This window comes from Egretta garzetta, unplaced genomic scaffold (genome assembly GCF_000687185.1).
Source record: "Egretta garzetta isolate BGI_Z169 unplaced genomic scaffold, ASM68718v1 scaffold508, whole genome shotgun sequence".
Taxonomy (NCBI): Eukaryota; Metazoa; Chordata; class Aves; order Pelecaniformes; family Ardeidae; genus Egretta; species Egretta garzetta.
Window position 1 is genome coordinate 1,111,398 of NW_009260609.1, and position 17,133 is coordinate 1,128,530.

Consider the following 17,133-nt stretch of genomic DNA (forward strand, 5'->3'; position numbering starts at 1 on the left):
TGCCCTCGGAGGATTTGTGGATTGCCTCTCGCTCCTGACCCACCGCCTCGGCTGGATTTGTGGGCTTGCGTTGCTGGATTTTGGCTTTTTTTTTTCTTTTTCATTTTTCTCTCCTCGTTCCTCGGGGGAAGGAACTGCCTGCCAGCCCCGCGCGGGTTCCCCGCTGCAGTCGTGGCAGTGCCCTGGAGGCTGGGACCCCCCGCTCCGAGCCAAGGTGAGCGCTGGCACTGACCCGTACAGCATCGCCCCTTGCCCCCGGAGAGGCGCGACGGGCTGGCCACCAAAAAAAAAAAAAAAATTTAAAAAAAAAAAAAAAAAGCCGCCCTGCATCTAGAAGCGTGCAAAATATCCAGATAGCGGGACTCGCATTTGGGATTTGTTAGTTCTCTTGCTCATGCCACTGCCCCATGGTTGCCTCAATGGCAGGATCATGAAGTGTTTGACTTTTTTTCTTCTGCTTCCAGAGACCTTAAAGAAGTCCAAAAAGAGTGTGAGGTCAAACGGCAAGGTGCCAGGATGCTATGAGATAGTGCCCCTGTCCCTGAAGAAGAAGATGGCTGCAGAACTTTACCCTGCCAGCACCAACACCAACATTGCAAACAGCAACGCCGCCGCCGCCAACAGCAAGAAGAACGCCCTGCAGCTCCAGCAGAGCGCCCAGCCGCCCCCGCCGCCCCAGCTCCAAAACCTCAACAACAACAACTTGGAGAGCGCCAACTGGCCGGCCTGCGGGCCGGGCCGGGGGCTGCCGGCGAGGCTGACCGGGCTTCTCCCCCTCCCCTCGCTTGCAGGAACGCGCTGATGTTCAATAACGAGCTCATGGCTGACGTTCACTTCATCGTGGGCCCGCCGGGGGCATCCAAGAAAGTTCCTGCCCATAAGGTTGGTGCAGATAAATTCTGGCTTTTTAACGCCGCTGTGCGTATCGCCTTCTCCCCCTGCCTTACAACTAGGTTCCATTTTTTTTTTTCCCCTAATTACGGCTGTCGGCTAATCCCAGAAGTAATTCACACACACTGCAATTAAAGGGAACAGTCTAAGGCAGCCTCCTGCCTCCACTGCAGCTTTTAACTTTCCCTAAGCGTGGCTCTTGCCGAAAGCCAGCACGCTCAGCTATTACCGATACGTATTACACTGAGGCTTCTCTCTCTTTTATTTTCCAGTATGTTTTGGCAGTTGGTAGCTCTGTCTTCTATGCTATGTTTTATGGCGATCTCGCAGAGGTCAAATCTGAAATCCATATACCAGATGTGGAACCTGCAGCCTTTCTAATCCTATTAAAGTAAGTGGCCACTACAAGTCTACTAATTACGTGGACAGAATCAAAGTAGCTTATAAAATATACATCTCCTAATTGGCATTGTGCAATACGCACTTATTACTGTTTACTTCATGTGCTGACAAATAGTGAATGTCGGATTCACTGCCAGCAAAGATGACTACAGATCAATCTTTCGTGGCCTGTTTTTTTTTGTTGCTGTTGTTTCTCCCCTAAGAAACTGTTTTTCCCCCCCCTCCCCCCCCATCCAGATACATGTATAGTGACGAAATAGACCTGGAAGCTGACACAGTTCTGGCTACGCTGTATGCTGCCAAGAAGTACATCGTGCCGGCTCTAGCAAAGGCTTGCGTCAATTTTCTGGAGACCAGTTTAGAAGCGAAGAACGCTTGCGTCCTGCTGTCTCAGAGCAGGCTCTTCGAGGAGCCAGAGCTGACGCAGCGCTGCTGGGAAGTGATTGATGCTCAAGCAGAAATGGCACTGAAGTCAGAGGGCTTCTGTGAGATAGACCAACAAACACTAGAGATCATTGTAACCCGGGAAGCGCTCAACACCAAGGAAGTGGTAGTTTTCGAGGCTGTTCTCAACTGGGCAGAGGCCGAATGCAAAAGGCAAGGGCTGCCGGTTACGCCACGCAACAAGAGGAATGTATTGGGAAAAGCTTTGTACCTGGTGCGGATTCCGACCATGACTTTGGAAGAGTTTGCCAACGGAGCCGCCCAGTCCGACATCCTCACCCTTGAGGAAACTCACAACATATTCCTATGGTACACGGCCGCGAATAAACCCAAACTAGAATTTCCGCTGACAAAAAGAAAAGGACTCGTACCTCAGCGATGCCATCGGTTTCAGTCGTCTGCATATCGCAGCAATCAGTGGAGGTACCGAGGGCGATGCGACAGTATTCAGTTTGCCGTAGACAAACGGATATTTATAGCAGGACTGGGATTGTATGGGTCGAGCTGTGGCAAAGCTGAATACAGCGTCAAAATCGAACTGAAGCGCTTAGGAGTTGTCCTTGCTCAAAATCTGACAAAGTTTACCTCTGACGGCTCCAGTAACACTTTCTCTGTGTGGTTTGAGCACCCTGTGCAGGTTGAGCAAGACACATTTTACAATGTAAGTGCTATTCTCGACGGTAATGAACTCAGTTACTTTGGGCAAGAGGGAATGACTGAAGTGCAGTGCGGGAAAGTGACGTTCCAGTTCCAGTGCTCCTCGGACAGTACTAACGGAACCGGAGTACAAGGAGGACAAATACCTGAGCTCATTTTCTATGCATGATGCATTTTCACCTTGATTGTATTCCAATACTGCAATGATGCACATCAAGGGATTTTTCAGTTTTACTATAAACTCTGCAGCAGTATGGAATGTTATGCTACTTACCTATTTGCTACATCAGGCTATACAAATAAGTGAAGGAATGCTCTTGAATTTAATCTTATTTTATTTATTCATAAGCTATTTGACTTAATTATTAAGACTGCAACAAGCAGAAAAATGTTAAATTTCGCACGTACTGTGCATTTATTTTGTATATAGATAACTAACTTGCAGACTGCAGCTGACTTAAGCAGAATGTTCTAAACTAGAGCAGTTCACGAATCTGTGAAATATAAAAACATTTTTACTTGCCCTAAATCCTGTGTACTTGATCATTACTGATCTTACGGCTTGTGTCTGTTAACTCATCTACAGCACTGTTAACAGGGGTGATGATACTGTAGTCTGTCCCCTGCATGCATCTGCGCAGGGCATTAGCTATCACTGCAAATATGAAGGTTCCCTTGCCTGGTAACTGTGACTATCCATCAGTAGCCTTTTATTTTCCCCCACAAAAAAGGGAGCTGACGTGCATGGAAGCTCAGGGGGGTGTGTGTTGCCTAAGCTGAAGAGAGACAAACCATGAGTGTAATCCAAGTTGATCAAAATCATCCTGTGGTTATATTTGAAAGCCTCTAATGTCCGTTCGCACGCGTCATCTGTGTTAACCTCCCCAGCCTGTCCAGCAAACAGCAACACTGATGCTTGCAACCTGGCAAACTGCGCCCCTCCTTGAATGGCCAGAGCCAAGACCTAGGGATAACGCTTAATACAGTGACAAGCTTTATCACAGATTCAGCCCAGAGCTGTAATACTGGCAGCCACTATGTAAATACGCATCCCAACCTCACATTTAGGAGCAGACGTTAGAGGAACACTTGTAATGTGTTCTTTAAGTCCACTCAAAATTACTACTTAGAAATAAGCCACCTTAAGCAAAAGCTGCTGGATCTTTCCTCACCCTCTGTTTTTTCTAAAAACAGTCCCATCCACTATCAGCAGTCATTTTGCAGCTAGTACCCTTAACTTTGCTCAAACAGTGATAAAATTAGGTGTTTTTCTCCAGTGTCTGACAATCATTACAGATGAGCCAACTGGAAATACTGTTTTTTATAAATCTCTCTTCCTATAATGACCTCGGAAAGAATACTCAAACAACAGCCTAAACTAATGTTTTTTTCCATGTATATCATCAAGTACCTCTACATGTAGTTCAGAGGGTTTTCTGTTTGCCTTTTCCTAAGCTGCATTAATTTTTACCTTGAAACTAAGCTGCAATACAAATTCTGCCTGTTCTCTCTTAAAAAAAAAAAAAAAAAAGGGTAACGAAAAATAAGAAGGCAACTGAATTACTGAAAACAAAAACTTTTTACCAAGCATCACGCTAAGCTAACGAAGCCAGCACACCGCGATAGCTGTGCACTGCCACATCCTATCTGGATGCCTGACAATGCTTAATATGCGAGCTGCTGGTTCTCTTGCTGCAAGGGCAGGCAGTTACGTGCCCAGCTGAATGCAGCTGAAGGGCTGTGCGTGCATGGTGTTCCTGAACACAAAAGGCGCCTGATTCTCTTGGTACAAATTAAGGAGAGTGGGAGTGAGAGTAGGAAAGGTACAAGAAGAAAATTCCTGCACAGAGGTGGGTACCAGGCACAAGACCTTTCTATAAACTCACTTTTTTAACTGGAATTGGCATGAATGTCCTTGGCTTAAAGGCTACAGCCCAGAAAACAGCTTTTTTTACTCTTTAACAGGTTAAAAACCTGTTTTCCTATCACTGCATTATGATTTCAGCGATGACTTACTAATTAAAAAGTTATTCACATGCTTGGAAAAAGTTGCTCCTCATTTTCCATCAAGCCACTTGTATTTCAAGCACTGAACACCTCAGCTACAGGTGATGGACAGATAGTAAATTTGGCAAATATTTATCAAACGTTGCATCTCTGTGGAATTGAAGCGTGACAGGCCCGTGCAAGCTTGTAGACGTGCACACAAATTTATTATACATCAGCCCATTGTCTTAGTATAGCTTGACTACTCTCAGAAAAAGCGTCACAATTATCTGTAAAAGAAAACAGCATCTAGCTATTGTATCTTGTCTTGTATAAAGCAGAACAGGCTGTCATGGTCAGCATTGCTCTTCAGCCTGGACTGATTCCAGCTTCATTTTTAAGTTGCCACTTTGGTATTTACCACACAACACTACATATATATAGATGCATACATATATACTCTTCTAAAGTAACGATGCAGAAAATACACCCAAATACTCAAAAGTCAACTCAAAAAAGAATACCTATGGCTGGAGCGTTTATGCAGAGTTCTCTGGCCAACAGAAGGAAAGTTTTTCCCAGCACATAGACATTCACCTATTAAGGGAAAAAAAAAAATCATTTAAATCTTAAACCACAAATGTTTTTAATAGAACATTTATGCAGAAAGGAAAAAAACCCACAACTGAAATCTTAAACAACCTGCTTTAAAAAAAACCAACAAAACCTGAAGTAGTACAAGCGATATTCGTAGGTACAGAATGATACTTGGTGCTTGTCAAAAGCTGCACAAATTAGTATTGTAAATCAAAGCATACATTTATACTGAAAAAGTTACAAAAGTTGTTTGTCATGCTCTTCAGTGGGCTCAGTGCTGCTCTGTAGTACTTGGGCAATTTTTTCAGTTGTCACCTAACGTCTTAAAGCATTCAGTAGACTTTAGTACAATATCAGTATATATAAAGTGTCATTTATCTTGTAACGTAACAAAACCTGAGCAAATATTCACAAGTTAGTGCAAATTTCAGCTCTGTATGATCATGTGAAGTGGGATAATTAAGTCTTGCACAAGCACGCACCAAACTTTTCCACCAAAGCAAGGAGTGGTGCTACATGCCCCAGGGGTTATTTGTCATTTCTTACTGTTTGGACATTGCCCCAGATCACCCTACTTTAAAAAAAGATAAATGAACTCAGAAAAACCCTAAACCACACCAAACTTGCTAAGGTGCCAGGGACAGAGCCCTGCTCCCCTCCCCTCCTTCACCACTGCACTCAGGAAGTTGTAAACAAATAGGAGGAGTTACTCTCGATACTCTGATTTGCAATTTATAGCGTAGGCAACTACATTTGTATCTTAAAAGTCTGAGGAAGTTTTCTTTCACTTTCTTAAGGTGCGTTTTTGTGGTCAGCAAGAAAGGCAGGATATACTTCTGTTCCCAACCAGCCCCAAACGTTCCCACGAAGCTCCATGAACACCTTGCTCCCCCCCAAGGCACATATAAAGGTCAAAGTTAGTAGAAAAAAAAACTTCATCCTCCTACACTGCAAACAAATAGGTTTTTTATTATTATTATTTTTAGGATGGTACATACTCTATTGCTTTTATGTAACAGAACTGCCCCCTCTCTCGCCTATGCCAGGATAGTGAAGGTGTTTACTAAGCAGTCAATTACACAACCGAGTTGTTGATTATAGTACAAGCTTATGGAAATAAAAAAATCCTGTTACTAAGTACATTCTTTTTCAGTTTCACACAAGAGCTTTACCAACATTAGTTTAAAAGCAAGCTTTACTCCCAAATATATAGATGCTTCTACCAAGCTAGCAAAAATAAATGCATATATTCAAACAACAACAAAGAACCACCACACCAACACATTTTCACCTAGCACTTCATAATTCTTCCTTATGGAAAAGTGTTCTTAACATGAATTTTTCTCAAATTTAAAAAAAATCAAAAATGAGAATTTCAAGGAAATCCTCAGAATAACTGTGGATACTGAAAGTGACTGTGAAAGTGACTGCCCAAGCAAGTGCACATGATACAATGTTAATTCATTCCATATTTAGTGGAAAGCACTGAATACCTTCCATGCTTTGGCCGACCAATGGTTGGACTGGTCTAGAAGATCCAGAAGTACAATCTTAAAATCTACAATTCTTTTTTTTCCTGAAATACCAGACAATATAGAAATACTGTTCTATGGGAATTGAACAAAATACTGTATTTCTCAGGAAAAAAAAGTCACCAAATTTACACAGAAAAAGAAGCACCTACTGAATCTGGCAATTCACACAGGAGTTTGAGAGCTTGTGACTCTCCATGAGCCACCAAGATAGAACAGACATTACTACAGCAAAATATCTGCAGTGTTTCAGTTGGCTTTAGATGCTCTGGAATCACTGTAAGCTTGGAATGGCTTGTTTTGACCTTTTGTCTAAGAAATATTAACACAGAGAGTGCAGGGTTGGCTGTAGTTTCAGCCTTCTAAGTTGGCTGACCGAATTACTATAAATCTTAAACCTCATCACTTAGATCTTGGTTCTGCAAGGACGATTTCACTGCACTAATCAATAAAGTTACTTAAGTGGAGCCAAGTACATATGATGTTTCCATCAGAGCCTTCACAAACTCATCTAGCTCTTTCATTTTAGCCTAGGAAAAAAACCCCTCAAATTCAGAAAAGTATTTTTCCCTCTGGCTTTTTGGTCACTACATCCAAATACTGGATGTTTGTCCCCATCAAACCATGTCACTCTCTAAGAAACTCCTCCCAAGCAAACTTTGCATAAATACAGTATCGACGAACAAATAAATGTGAAGAGTCATAAGGAAGTCCATTTTTTTAGTGAAGTTCTAACAATCTCAGTGGGTGCCAAATTAAAACTAAAGCAAAGAAAAATGCATAATAAAATTGCTCAATGACTTTTTTTTTATCTTCCTCTCCTTGGCCTAACTAAAAGTCTCCAGATCTATTTGAGAAATAACGTACTTAAATCTAACCTACTTTTCCACTTCACCCATGTCATCAGTGTTTTATGACCAACTTCAAGGTGTAGGCAGTGTATTTACACAAAATAATAAATTCAAATAGAAATGGTACATCAGTGCATCTCTTTGCAGTTTCTGGTTACTACCTATTTAGAAAAAGCATAACACGCAGTGGATTCCGTGCTCTATAGTGTATTCCTCATGAAGCTCACAAGTTTTTAATGCCAGGGTAAAGTCTCAAAATGAATCTGGAATATTTAATTGCTTCCAGTCTTCCTGGCAAATCAGTAGGAAAAGAGACTTCAGGCCCTCTCAAACAATACACTTCTCATCCTTAAAAATTGCCAGGTATTCACAGGTTCTGGGGCATTTCTCATAAATGAGGAAATTAAAGATGGCATAAAGCTCACCTAGAAATCTGTCATGGCATCGAACTGCTGAAACATGATAATACTTAAGTACTTCTGCTTTTAGCAGAAGGAGGCCCTTTCACTAAAATTTTATGCCACTGTCACTAATTTCAACTATTACTCGCGCACACACACTCATCCTGTGCCAGATGAGATATGATAGATATATAATAAGCATATAGAGTCCTTCTTTACTCTCATCATTTGTATGGTTTTTTGCACTCCATTAAGCTTAGAAAATTAAGAGAATTAATTTAGAGGCCTACTTTAATTTCTAGTTCTTTCTTCATTAAGAACTTCTTATAAAAATTCATATACTCCAATCCATCAAAAGCTTAACGCTCCAAATTTAGAACCATATGACATTTGCATTCATAAAACCTAATTTTATATGAGTCCTTAGAACGGTGAATAAACAAAAATGCCCTTCTAAAAGGATGTCTCTGGCTTAGACTTGAACTGGTGCAGCTTTAAAGCTTACCATATCGACTTTGGCCTCTTTTCCCCCTTCTTGATTTAAAAGGATCATACTGAAAAACAGTTTTTCCCCAAACAATCAAAATTGTCAAAGTGTAACAGTTGTTTTATGGACATTCAGAAGACTTCTGCTCTCCCTTTGTGTATTTTGATCAGATATTACCATTTCCTAAACTTCACGCAATCACTAGGTTTGAACATCAATGCCCAACACACAGAGCGGTGCCAACGTCTGTCAGAGGGGATATTTTAAAATAGCTGCATACCCTCATAGCTTTTACCATACTATTTTACATTCAGTTCATGTTTAACAGAATAAAGTTACAAACATATTTATGCCTGCCACTAAGGTTTTGGATTTTTTTTGGTTTTGTTTTTTTTTTTAAAAATAGGTACTTCAGAAGGAAGACATCTTTCAGACAAAAAGTACTCACCAAGGCACTGCAAAAAAAACCCCCAACCCACCACCCCAAAACCCCAATGTTTTCACTCCTAAGTTTTTACAGAGAACTTACTATTATGTAAGATGTTGTCCTTTAGCAATAGTTAACTTCTGCCCTTGTTACACAAGACTTCATATTAGTTAATATATTATTATATATATATATTAAAGGCATTTGGAAAAGGAATGGCTTCCAATTATTCAGTTACATCTTTATAGAAAGATCCTTCTACTCGTTATACTCTTTGCCTTTCACAGTATTTTTTGGAGACACAGTCTTTTTCATTTCACATCTGTCAGTCATCAGATGCTGATTTCAAAGGGACACTTCCATAGGGACTCTTATCCTTTCATAATTTCCTCTTGCTTTCACATCATGCCTGATGTGTTCACAAATACCAATATATACTTCCACTTTTAAAAATAACAACAAATACCTCCTTTCCAGTGACACGGGAATTCAACTGTTCATCAGTCTTAACACCTTCTAGAATTTTAAACTCTTTGGGAAACAGGGAATCTCCCATTCATACAGTTACCAGGTCACTTTACCTTCTGGACAGTAGCAAAAAAGAAAGCGGCAATCATTGAATGAAAGTTTTTGCTTGACTGTAATTTCCATGAATGTATAAATCAATACTCTTTCACTATGAGCAATTTCCAAAAAGACTTTTGAAGACCATGGTGTGGCATTCTGGAAAAATATTACAAGTGGTGACAGTGGTTAAGATCTTCTGTCTTTTAGAAAGACAAAGACCGGGCAGTTGGAACACGATGAGAATTCACACTGTGAAACATCCATGGCTGCTTGCCTAAATAATTAAGCAAGCATGAAAAGCAAATGAGTTTTTAAGGAGAGTGTCTGTTGCTGGGGAAAGAGGCACCTGTGGTTATTTGATTCATTATTAACATTTCTAGTATAGTAATGCCTGAAGGTCCCAACCAGGTTGTTTAAATTAACTCAATCAACATAGCAATTTGCATAGGGGCAATAAAGGCAAATGCAGTCAACATGTTAATAACTTTAAATGAACAAAGGGTATTAAAAACTGAAGCAAATGAGTACAGTCTTTAAAAAATACTCTATTTTACCCTTCTCCACACAGTGAACTGAAATGTCTTATTTTTTTGGATGCATATTGCAACCAGAACATTACATTTAACCTCGAAAGACAATACACAAAACTACAAACCTGTACCAAAGCCAGCTTGCCAGGCTGCAGTTCAAAAAGAGACACAAATCAAAATTAAGCAGTTTCCTCTCATGCTACGCTTTAAAGCTTTGCCTTCAGTCTGGGGACTCTGAAGGTAGAGTCTACTTTTGCTAATCACGTATCTGGTAGTCCTAGAATTCCTCCTCCAACACCACAGCTGTACAACAAACCATTATCATACCACTATGCAAGAAAGTCAAAGACTAATTTGCGACAAGCATGGAGGAATCAGGGATGCCAATGATGCCTTTCAAAAAACTAAAACCAACAAAAGTACAGAAATAACTTTCAATAAAAATCCTTCCGGACAAGAAAGTACCGTTACTTGACTAGACAAACTGAAGAGAAGAAATAGGGGATGAGAGTTGTATTCTAAAGTGCAAGAGAGACCAAAGGAGGACTAGACCAAGCAGGTACCAGCTACTGATTTTTACTTCTTGTACATCCCCTTCCTTTACCTAGAATCATAGTATCATTCAGGTTGGAACGGACCTCAAGAGGTCTCCAGCCCAACCTTCTGCTCAAAGCAGGGTCAGCTACAAAAACAGACCAGGTTGCTCAGGATCTTGAAAACCTCCACGGACAGAGATTTCAAAACTGCTCTGAGCAAGCTGTTCCAACACTTCACTGTCCTCATAGTGAAAAACCTTTCCCTGGTATCAAGTCAAAATATCTCATTTTAATTAATTACGTCCATTGCTGCTAATCCTCCTGCAGCACACTCCTATAAAGAGCCTGGCTCTGTCTAACATCTTTTCAGTAAGCATTAGCCTTAGCAGGACGCACCACAAGGCACACTAAAAATTATATTCTACTAGGCTGAAATTGGAGATCAGAGCACTGCCAACACCTCTTTCCAAAGTCTTGTATGACCACATTGTAAAGACCATGACACTGGAGATTACAAGAGGCTAAAAAAGAAACCGCCATTTCCCAGGGTGAGAAAGGCAGCATTTCACCACACTGAGCTCCAAACTTCAGTTCCCCAGGTGGAAGAAATGAGGTGCTCTGAAACAGATGAGCAAACCTAAGCTCAAATCAAAAGTTGGGCCAAGGCTAGACAAGCTTCGCAACTCTCCTAAACAAGCAAGGCCTGTCGCTTAGATTGGACTAAGAAAAAAGCAAACAAAAGGCCTGATTACAGACCTCTCTAAAGATTATATTTGCAAGTAAAATGCAGTATTTGAAAATATAAGCAAGTACTTTCCCTGTCAGAGACTGATGACTGATCGTCCTTCCAACTCAATCAGCATGCAGCACGGCTCTGCTCTGCACAAGGAAGGAGCCTGATTTGTAGCAATGGTCTGGACATTTTAAGTTCATATCAGATAATGCTTTAAAGTCTAAACATACCAGCAGCATACTGAACCTGACAACACTTTCAACAGGAGGTTTCCAGGACATAGGACATATTTTACCTGAAGACAAAATGGGAGGAAAAAAATGCCAAAGAAATTGCCTTCCCAATTAAGAAGTAAAAAGAAAGGCATTTTGGCTTTTTCCAAGATGACAGCAATTTTGAAGCTCCAAAAACTATTATAAAATGTAGCAGTTCTCAAGTGGAACAAGACAGACTCCCACATCTCAGTCATCAGCATAAGACGACTGATATGACTTCTTAAACAGACTGCCATTAACAGTGAAAATTAGCCTCTTCTATTGCTAAGTTTTAGCTGCATAGTACTATTCTAAAAGCATATTACACTATAGGGGACAGCTTTTTTTATTTTTTTATGGAGAATGGGGGACCAAATCCCAAAGCAACTCAATAAAGACAGGAAGAGAGGCTGCACAAGAAGTACAGACCTAATGCTTTCCATTTCCCCTCCCCCCTTTTTTTTTTAAAAAAAAAAAGCTAACTGGAACAAGAGAGAAAGAGCACAAATATGATAGGTCATTAAACAAATACCGAGTTGCAGGTTCAAATCTTCTTTATATTACTCTTTACTTTTAGCTACCACCTTTCCTAGGTTGTGAGCTACAAAGGGTGTTGGCTCTCCCAGCGCTTGCAAGACACTGAAGGTCACCGATGTGGACGGTGCCATAAATGGGATGCAGAATGGCACAGGTAATACTGTTTCCAGCTACAAGATGGCAAAAGGAAGCAATGGATGGCCTTTTTCACAGGCTTCCATTTATCTTTTTTGCTGGTAGCTGGAGTTACAAAGCATTTTGCTTTGCTTTTAAATGAAGCAATATAAGAAAGGTTGTTATGCATTCTTTTTCCCCTCAAATGCACTGAAACCTATTTCAAGATATTCTGTAATTCAGTCAGTAGCCTCCATGAAGACACTCCATAAGGATGTTTCATTTGGAAACTTTCTTCAAAAAATTCCTGCAGTCAGATGATTAGCAGCCCTGCAGGTCACTTCACTTCTCACAGCAACTGAGCTGCATCAAGTAGACAATTCTGAAGAAAAATCTCAAAATCTGCTATTAGCATCTAAGCAAGAGTCAGTGAAGGTCAGCAGTAGCTCATTTTTTAGTCTTTCAGATGTGATTTTTTTTCTGATACAAAATCAACACCTTTCTCATTTTACTGAGAAAAACAATTACCTGGCCCAGTATGTCGTATTTTGTACAGATGAGTCTGAAAAAGTTAAATATTTTGGAAAGATAATACCACTGCCACTACTGCTACTGCCAACAACCTTTCTTCTTCTTTAATGACATTCACGTCCCAGCTTCAGGATGTGAGAGCTGTCCTTGAAAAAAAAGAGCCATTTCAAGGTAATATAGTACAATCTAATGAACTTTTTCTTTTTTAGGCACACAATCTGTGGGCAAAGGCTGATCTAAAGCCGAATGTACTAAAGGTTTCTGCCTGGGCCATAGATGTTTTGCCACAGAGTGGTTTTTCTGTTTGGTTTGTTTGGAATTTTTGTTTGCTTGTTTGTTTTTTAAACAAACTTGGGGTGGAACAGAAATCAAGCTAGAACCTGAAAAGCTCATTTATAGGTTCTTGAACAGGACTTTCTGGCTAGCTAGAGTTAATGATAACATTTAAGATTCCTGTTTGCTCAGATTCACCTTAAAGCAGCTATGAAGTAGAGCATATCAGAAGTCTTGCACACAGTTAAATACATAAATACTGATCAGGACACTGAAATTTTGCGTTTTTCCTCTTTCTGGTGTTGAGTATTTCCCTATTACTAATCTATTTCTGTCTCACCCATCTCTTCAGTTACCCCTCTTTAACCTTTTGGTCCTCATATGCCCCCATCTCACATCTTTTCTGGCTGGAATGTACAGAGGGGAAAAGACAAATCATTCAATCTTTCTTGTCTGTTCCTGCTCTCACAATACTTTTTTTTTTTTTTGTCTTTTACAGATACAACACCTCTTCTTCTTTACACCGGGTGACTATTCTTCATATTACTGTGATTGTTCTATTTCATAACAATCACCATGAAAAATCACCTGTGTTTAGAAGGAAATAAACCTCCCATTCTACACATGCAGTATTTGGTTGTAAGTAATCAAAATAATTTAATAAGAGTTTAGAAAAGAGAAAAAAGTTACTAACTTTAAGAATTAAAGATTCATTTGATTATTGCAATTCCAGCAGATTGCTTCAAGCAATAAATAGTCTTCAGAGGATGCCATTTACCAAGACAGCTGGGAGGACAAAAATAGATGCAACTAACCTACTCACATTGTATGTAAAACAGTTGTAACATGGAGAATGAGGGTAAGACAGCATATGTCAGTAGAGCTTTTTATTTCCACACACAGAGCAAGTACGTATTTCTCTCACAATGCATTTTATAAAACACATCTCCGTACTGCACTAATCATTTACACAGCATTACCTACCAAAAAAGGTTATTTCTGTCTGCAACAACTGTTATTTTAAAAATTCGTAGCATCTGACCCTGTGCCACTGCAGTGACTCTGAATCCTGATGAAAGGATCACACTAACTCTTGATATGTTATTTGCAGCATTAAAAGTATTTGACGTTTAATTTTACTGAACAATTACTCAGATTTACAAACCCAGTGATTTTCCAATTCAGGATTTTTAGAGAGAAATTAGAACATCCCCAACCACCCATGCTGACAGCTCTTTGCTTGCAATTAATCTTACGCTTTAACAATTGAACAAAAGTTTCAAATAAAAAAAAAGATACAATACCTGAAGAAGGTCACTGAGGTCAAGTAACATGTCTGTGAAGAAGTCAAGGAATATATGTGCTTGTTGAATGTGACAGTGTTTCTTAATTTCATTAGCAACCCCAAAATAGGAAGAAATAAACCCAGGTTTAACTGTCAAAGAAACCAAATATGGATTAGGTACTTGGATGCACCACTTCTGCTAACAGCCAGCATCCAGCTAAGCGCTCAACTGCCCCCAAAATCCTGCCAGCACCTGCTGCATTTACTGCACATGTTGTCTATGTGGAGTGATGGTCTCAAAGAACAAGCCAACACATTGTGTGTCTTAAAATACTCACCACAAGGCCCAGCGGTAACAAAACCCAGTAATAGGAGCAAGGTAGAATACTATTATTACGCTTTATTTAAGAATGTAAAGCATCATCCGTCTCCTATGCTAGCTTATGAGCTCAGGATCCCAGAAAAACAGATGGAAGATCAAACTAAGAAAACTGCAGTAAGTTCTTTTGTCCTCTTCTTTGAGGATCTGTCAAAGAGCTGGGAAGAGAAAGCCACTTTGGCTATTCTCTTCTCTAACCAAGAAAATCAGCTGTTACCTTTGAGTTCTTACTGCCTCCATCACAACAACCCCATGCAGCGCTACAGGCTTGGGTAAGAGTGGCTGGAGAGCTGCATGGCGGAAAAAGACCTGGGGGTACTGGTTGACAGACAGCTGAATATGAGCCAGCAGTATGCCCAGGTGGCCAAGAAGGCCAATGGCATCCTGGCTTGTATCAGGAATAGTGTGGCCAGCAGGGCTAGGGAAATGATCCTTCCCCTGTACTTGGCACTGGCGAGGCCGCACCTTGAATACTGGGGTCAGTTTGGGCCCCCTCTTCTCCCTGGTAATGGGTGATGGGACGAGGGGAAATGGTCTGAAGTTGCACCAGGGCAGGTTTAGGTTGGACATTAGGAAAAATTTCTTCACCGAAAGGGTTGTCAGGCTCTGGAATGGGCTGCCCAGGGAGGTGGTCGAGTCCCCATCCCTGGAGGTATTTAAAAGAAGGATAGACAAGGTGCTTCGGGACATGGTTTAGTGGTGGGACGGCAGGGTTAGGTTAATGGTTGGACTTGATGGTCTTAAAGGTCTTTTCCAATCTAAACAATTCAATGATTCTATATCCTATGCTGCTGCAAAAATGTTAGGTCACTGTCTACCACTCATTATGGGTACACTTGGAACTCTAATACCTAGAAACAAGCCCAAACCACTACAAGTTTCCATTAGGTTTTGCTGAAAGTAATTACACTTATAGTTATATTGTCTTATAAATAAACGAAAAAGAAAAAAAACACACACCATTAAGCTTAAGGTGCAAAGGTTGTCTTCTTGCTGCTATCAAAGTAACACACATGCTGGATCCCCTATCAGCTACTCAGGTGTGGCTTACATGTTGTAAAAGGGTTCCAGTTTTACCATTAAAAGGAGTGTCAAAGTAAGGTGTGAGAGAAGGGGGGGGGCGGGGAGAGAGGGAGGCAAAGAAAACATGTACATGGGGGTGTATGTGCGTTTGTGTATGTAGCAATGTGTTAAGAAATCTAGTATCAAAAAAATAAATACAGGGACGTCAGCGTAGTTTGGTACATTGTGGTAACACAAGGATTAGCGTATGTTCTTAAAGTGTGCCAGGGTAACACAGTACACGTCGTGGTAACACAAGGATTAGCGTATGTTCTTCTTAAAGTGTGCCAGGGTAACACAGTACACGTTTCTCCTCAACATAATCAGTCATGGAAGGAGAATAATTCAGATAACTTTATCAGTTTATACATAAACATTTGTCTCGCTAAGAATTTTTATCCTTGAGCATTTCTATCCTTAGTTTGCATTTAAAATTATATGAATTTAGTACTCCAAATTTGTTACAAAATTCAATACATTATGTTAAAATTATTTGGTGAAAGTTAATTTTAGCATTAAAAACCCACAGCACAGCTGGATATTTAATTAGCTGAAAACTCAGTATGTGTCTGAAAAAAATCCAAAATCCCTTATAGATATTATGCAAGACATTAAAGTAATCTTAAATTTTAACACAGTAAGGAAATTGCTAACAAAAACAATTTGTGAAATATAGAGCTTAGACATTTAGACAGAACAATACTGAATTCAACACAACTTTTTGGTCAAAGTAGCGAGAAAGGAGAAAATGGAAAGACTTTAACAATGAAACTGCCAAGGAACCATAGCAGTCGGCAGCTCCAACAGATCTAGGAAGAAATCACTGCACCAGTTTTATGCTTCAGAAACATTCTAGGTCTGAAAACGTTATTGACTTGCAAGTGTCTGGTTACTCCATGCTCACCCTGAGATACCTTCACCACTGAGATAAACTAAAATTATTCCTCATATCTGATAGTTCATCAAAATTTAGGAACAAACACACAAATGAAAAAAAAGCAAAAGAAAAGCAGCTCACAGGTCGAGGCGCCAAAGAGCAACTGTGTGGTCCTAGAGTCTGTCTGCTGTCACTGGAGGCAAAGGAGGAGACAAAGAGCATCCGTGCCAGAGGCCAGTTCAGCTCCTGGGTGAGCCAGAACGCGACTTTTCTAACCCGGGCATTTCAGTTACAGTCATGAAATCTGTATACCGAAGTATTCTTCATCCTCCTCAAGCTGTTACAAACACTTTGTTGGAAGACCTAAACTTAATATCACATTACAATTGCTCAGGCTTTATTACAGTAAGAAAAAAAAAAATCATCCACCTTTTTGTCCAAGTAAGGAGAAACAGGGAGCACTGCAGGCATTTATAAAGACAAAATCCTAGAGCTAAGAAGATGGGAAATTCACTTGCAGGGTTCAGCCACCTCTGAGGCAATTTAGGGCTACGCTATAGATGCTTTAACATACAGTTGCTTTGCTCCTTAGAGAAGTTAGTTCAAGTGTCCACTGAAATTGTAAGCAAAGGTCACAGTAAAAATGTGGCATTTCTGGATTTCATTTAAGGTAGCCTCCAGCAATCTCTCTCCCTGATTAGATGAGTAGCTGCTACAGCAAGGCAAAAGCAAGGGGGAAATTTGAGTCATGCAGTAGCAATGGGTTGGCCTTTACTGTGA

General features: G+C 40.3%; 2 protein-coding genes across 2 annotated transcripts in view; one reads left to right on the plus strand and one right to left on the minus strand.

Moving 5' to 3' along the window:
* Positions 1 to 17,133, minus strand: part of BRF1 (BRF1 RNA polymerase III transcription initiation factor subunit) — a 178,640-nt gene that overhangs the window by 94,146 nt on the left and 67,361 nt on the right. Inside the window, exons 4-5 of the mRNA XM_009644854.2 lie at positions 14,055 to 14,086; positions 4,905 to 4,977 (exon numbers count right to left, since the gene is read on the minus strand). Coding sequence (XP_009643149.1) covers positions 4,905 to 4,977; positions 14,055 to 14,086 — 105 coding nt within the window. The remainder of the gene's footprint in view (positions 1 to 4,904; positions 4,978 to 14,054; positions 14,087 to 17,133) is intronic.
* BTBD6 (BTB domain containing 6) lies at positions 347 to 3,170 on the plus strand. Its single transcript, XM_009644852.2, has 4 exons — positions 347 to 724; positions 757 to 882; positions 1,164 to 1,282; positions 1,531 to 3,170. The coding sequence occupies exons 1-4, from the start codon at positions 395 to 397 to the stop codon at positions 2,561 to 2,563; spliced, it is 1,608 nt and encodes a 535-aa protein (XP_009643147.1). The 5' UTR covers positions 347 to 394; the 3' UTR covers positions 2,564 to 3,170.

Excerpts from the sequence above, each read along its gene's own strand:
- BTBD6 (XM_009644852.2), top strand. The coding sequence starts at position 395 with ATGCCACTGCCCCATGGTTGCCTCAATGGCAGGATCATGAAGTGTTTG. Across the intron at positions 725-756 it reads TGGAGAGCGCCAACTGGCCG|GCTGACCGGGCTTCTCCCCC; the intron begins GCCTGCGGGCCG and ends GCTGCCGGCGAG. Across the intron at positions 883-1,163 it reads AGAAAGTTCCTGCCCATAAG|TATGTTTTGGCAGTTGGTAG; the intron begins GTTGGTGCAGAT and ends TTTATTTTCCAG.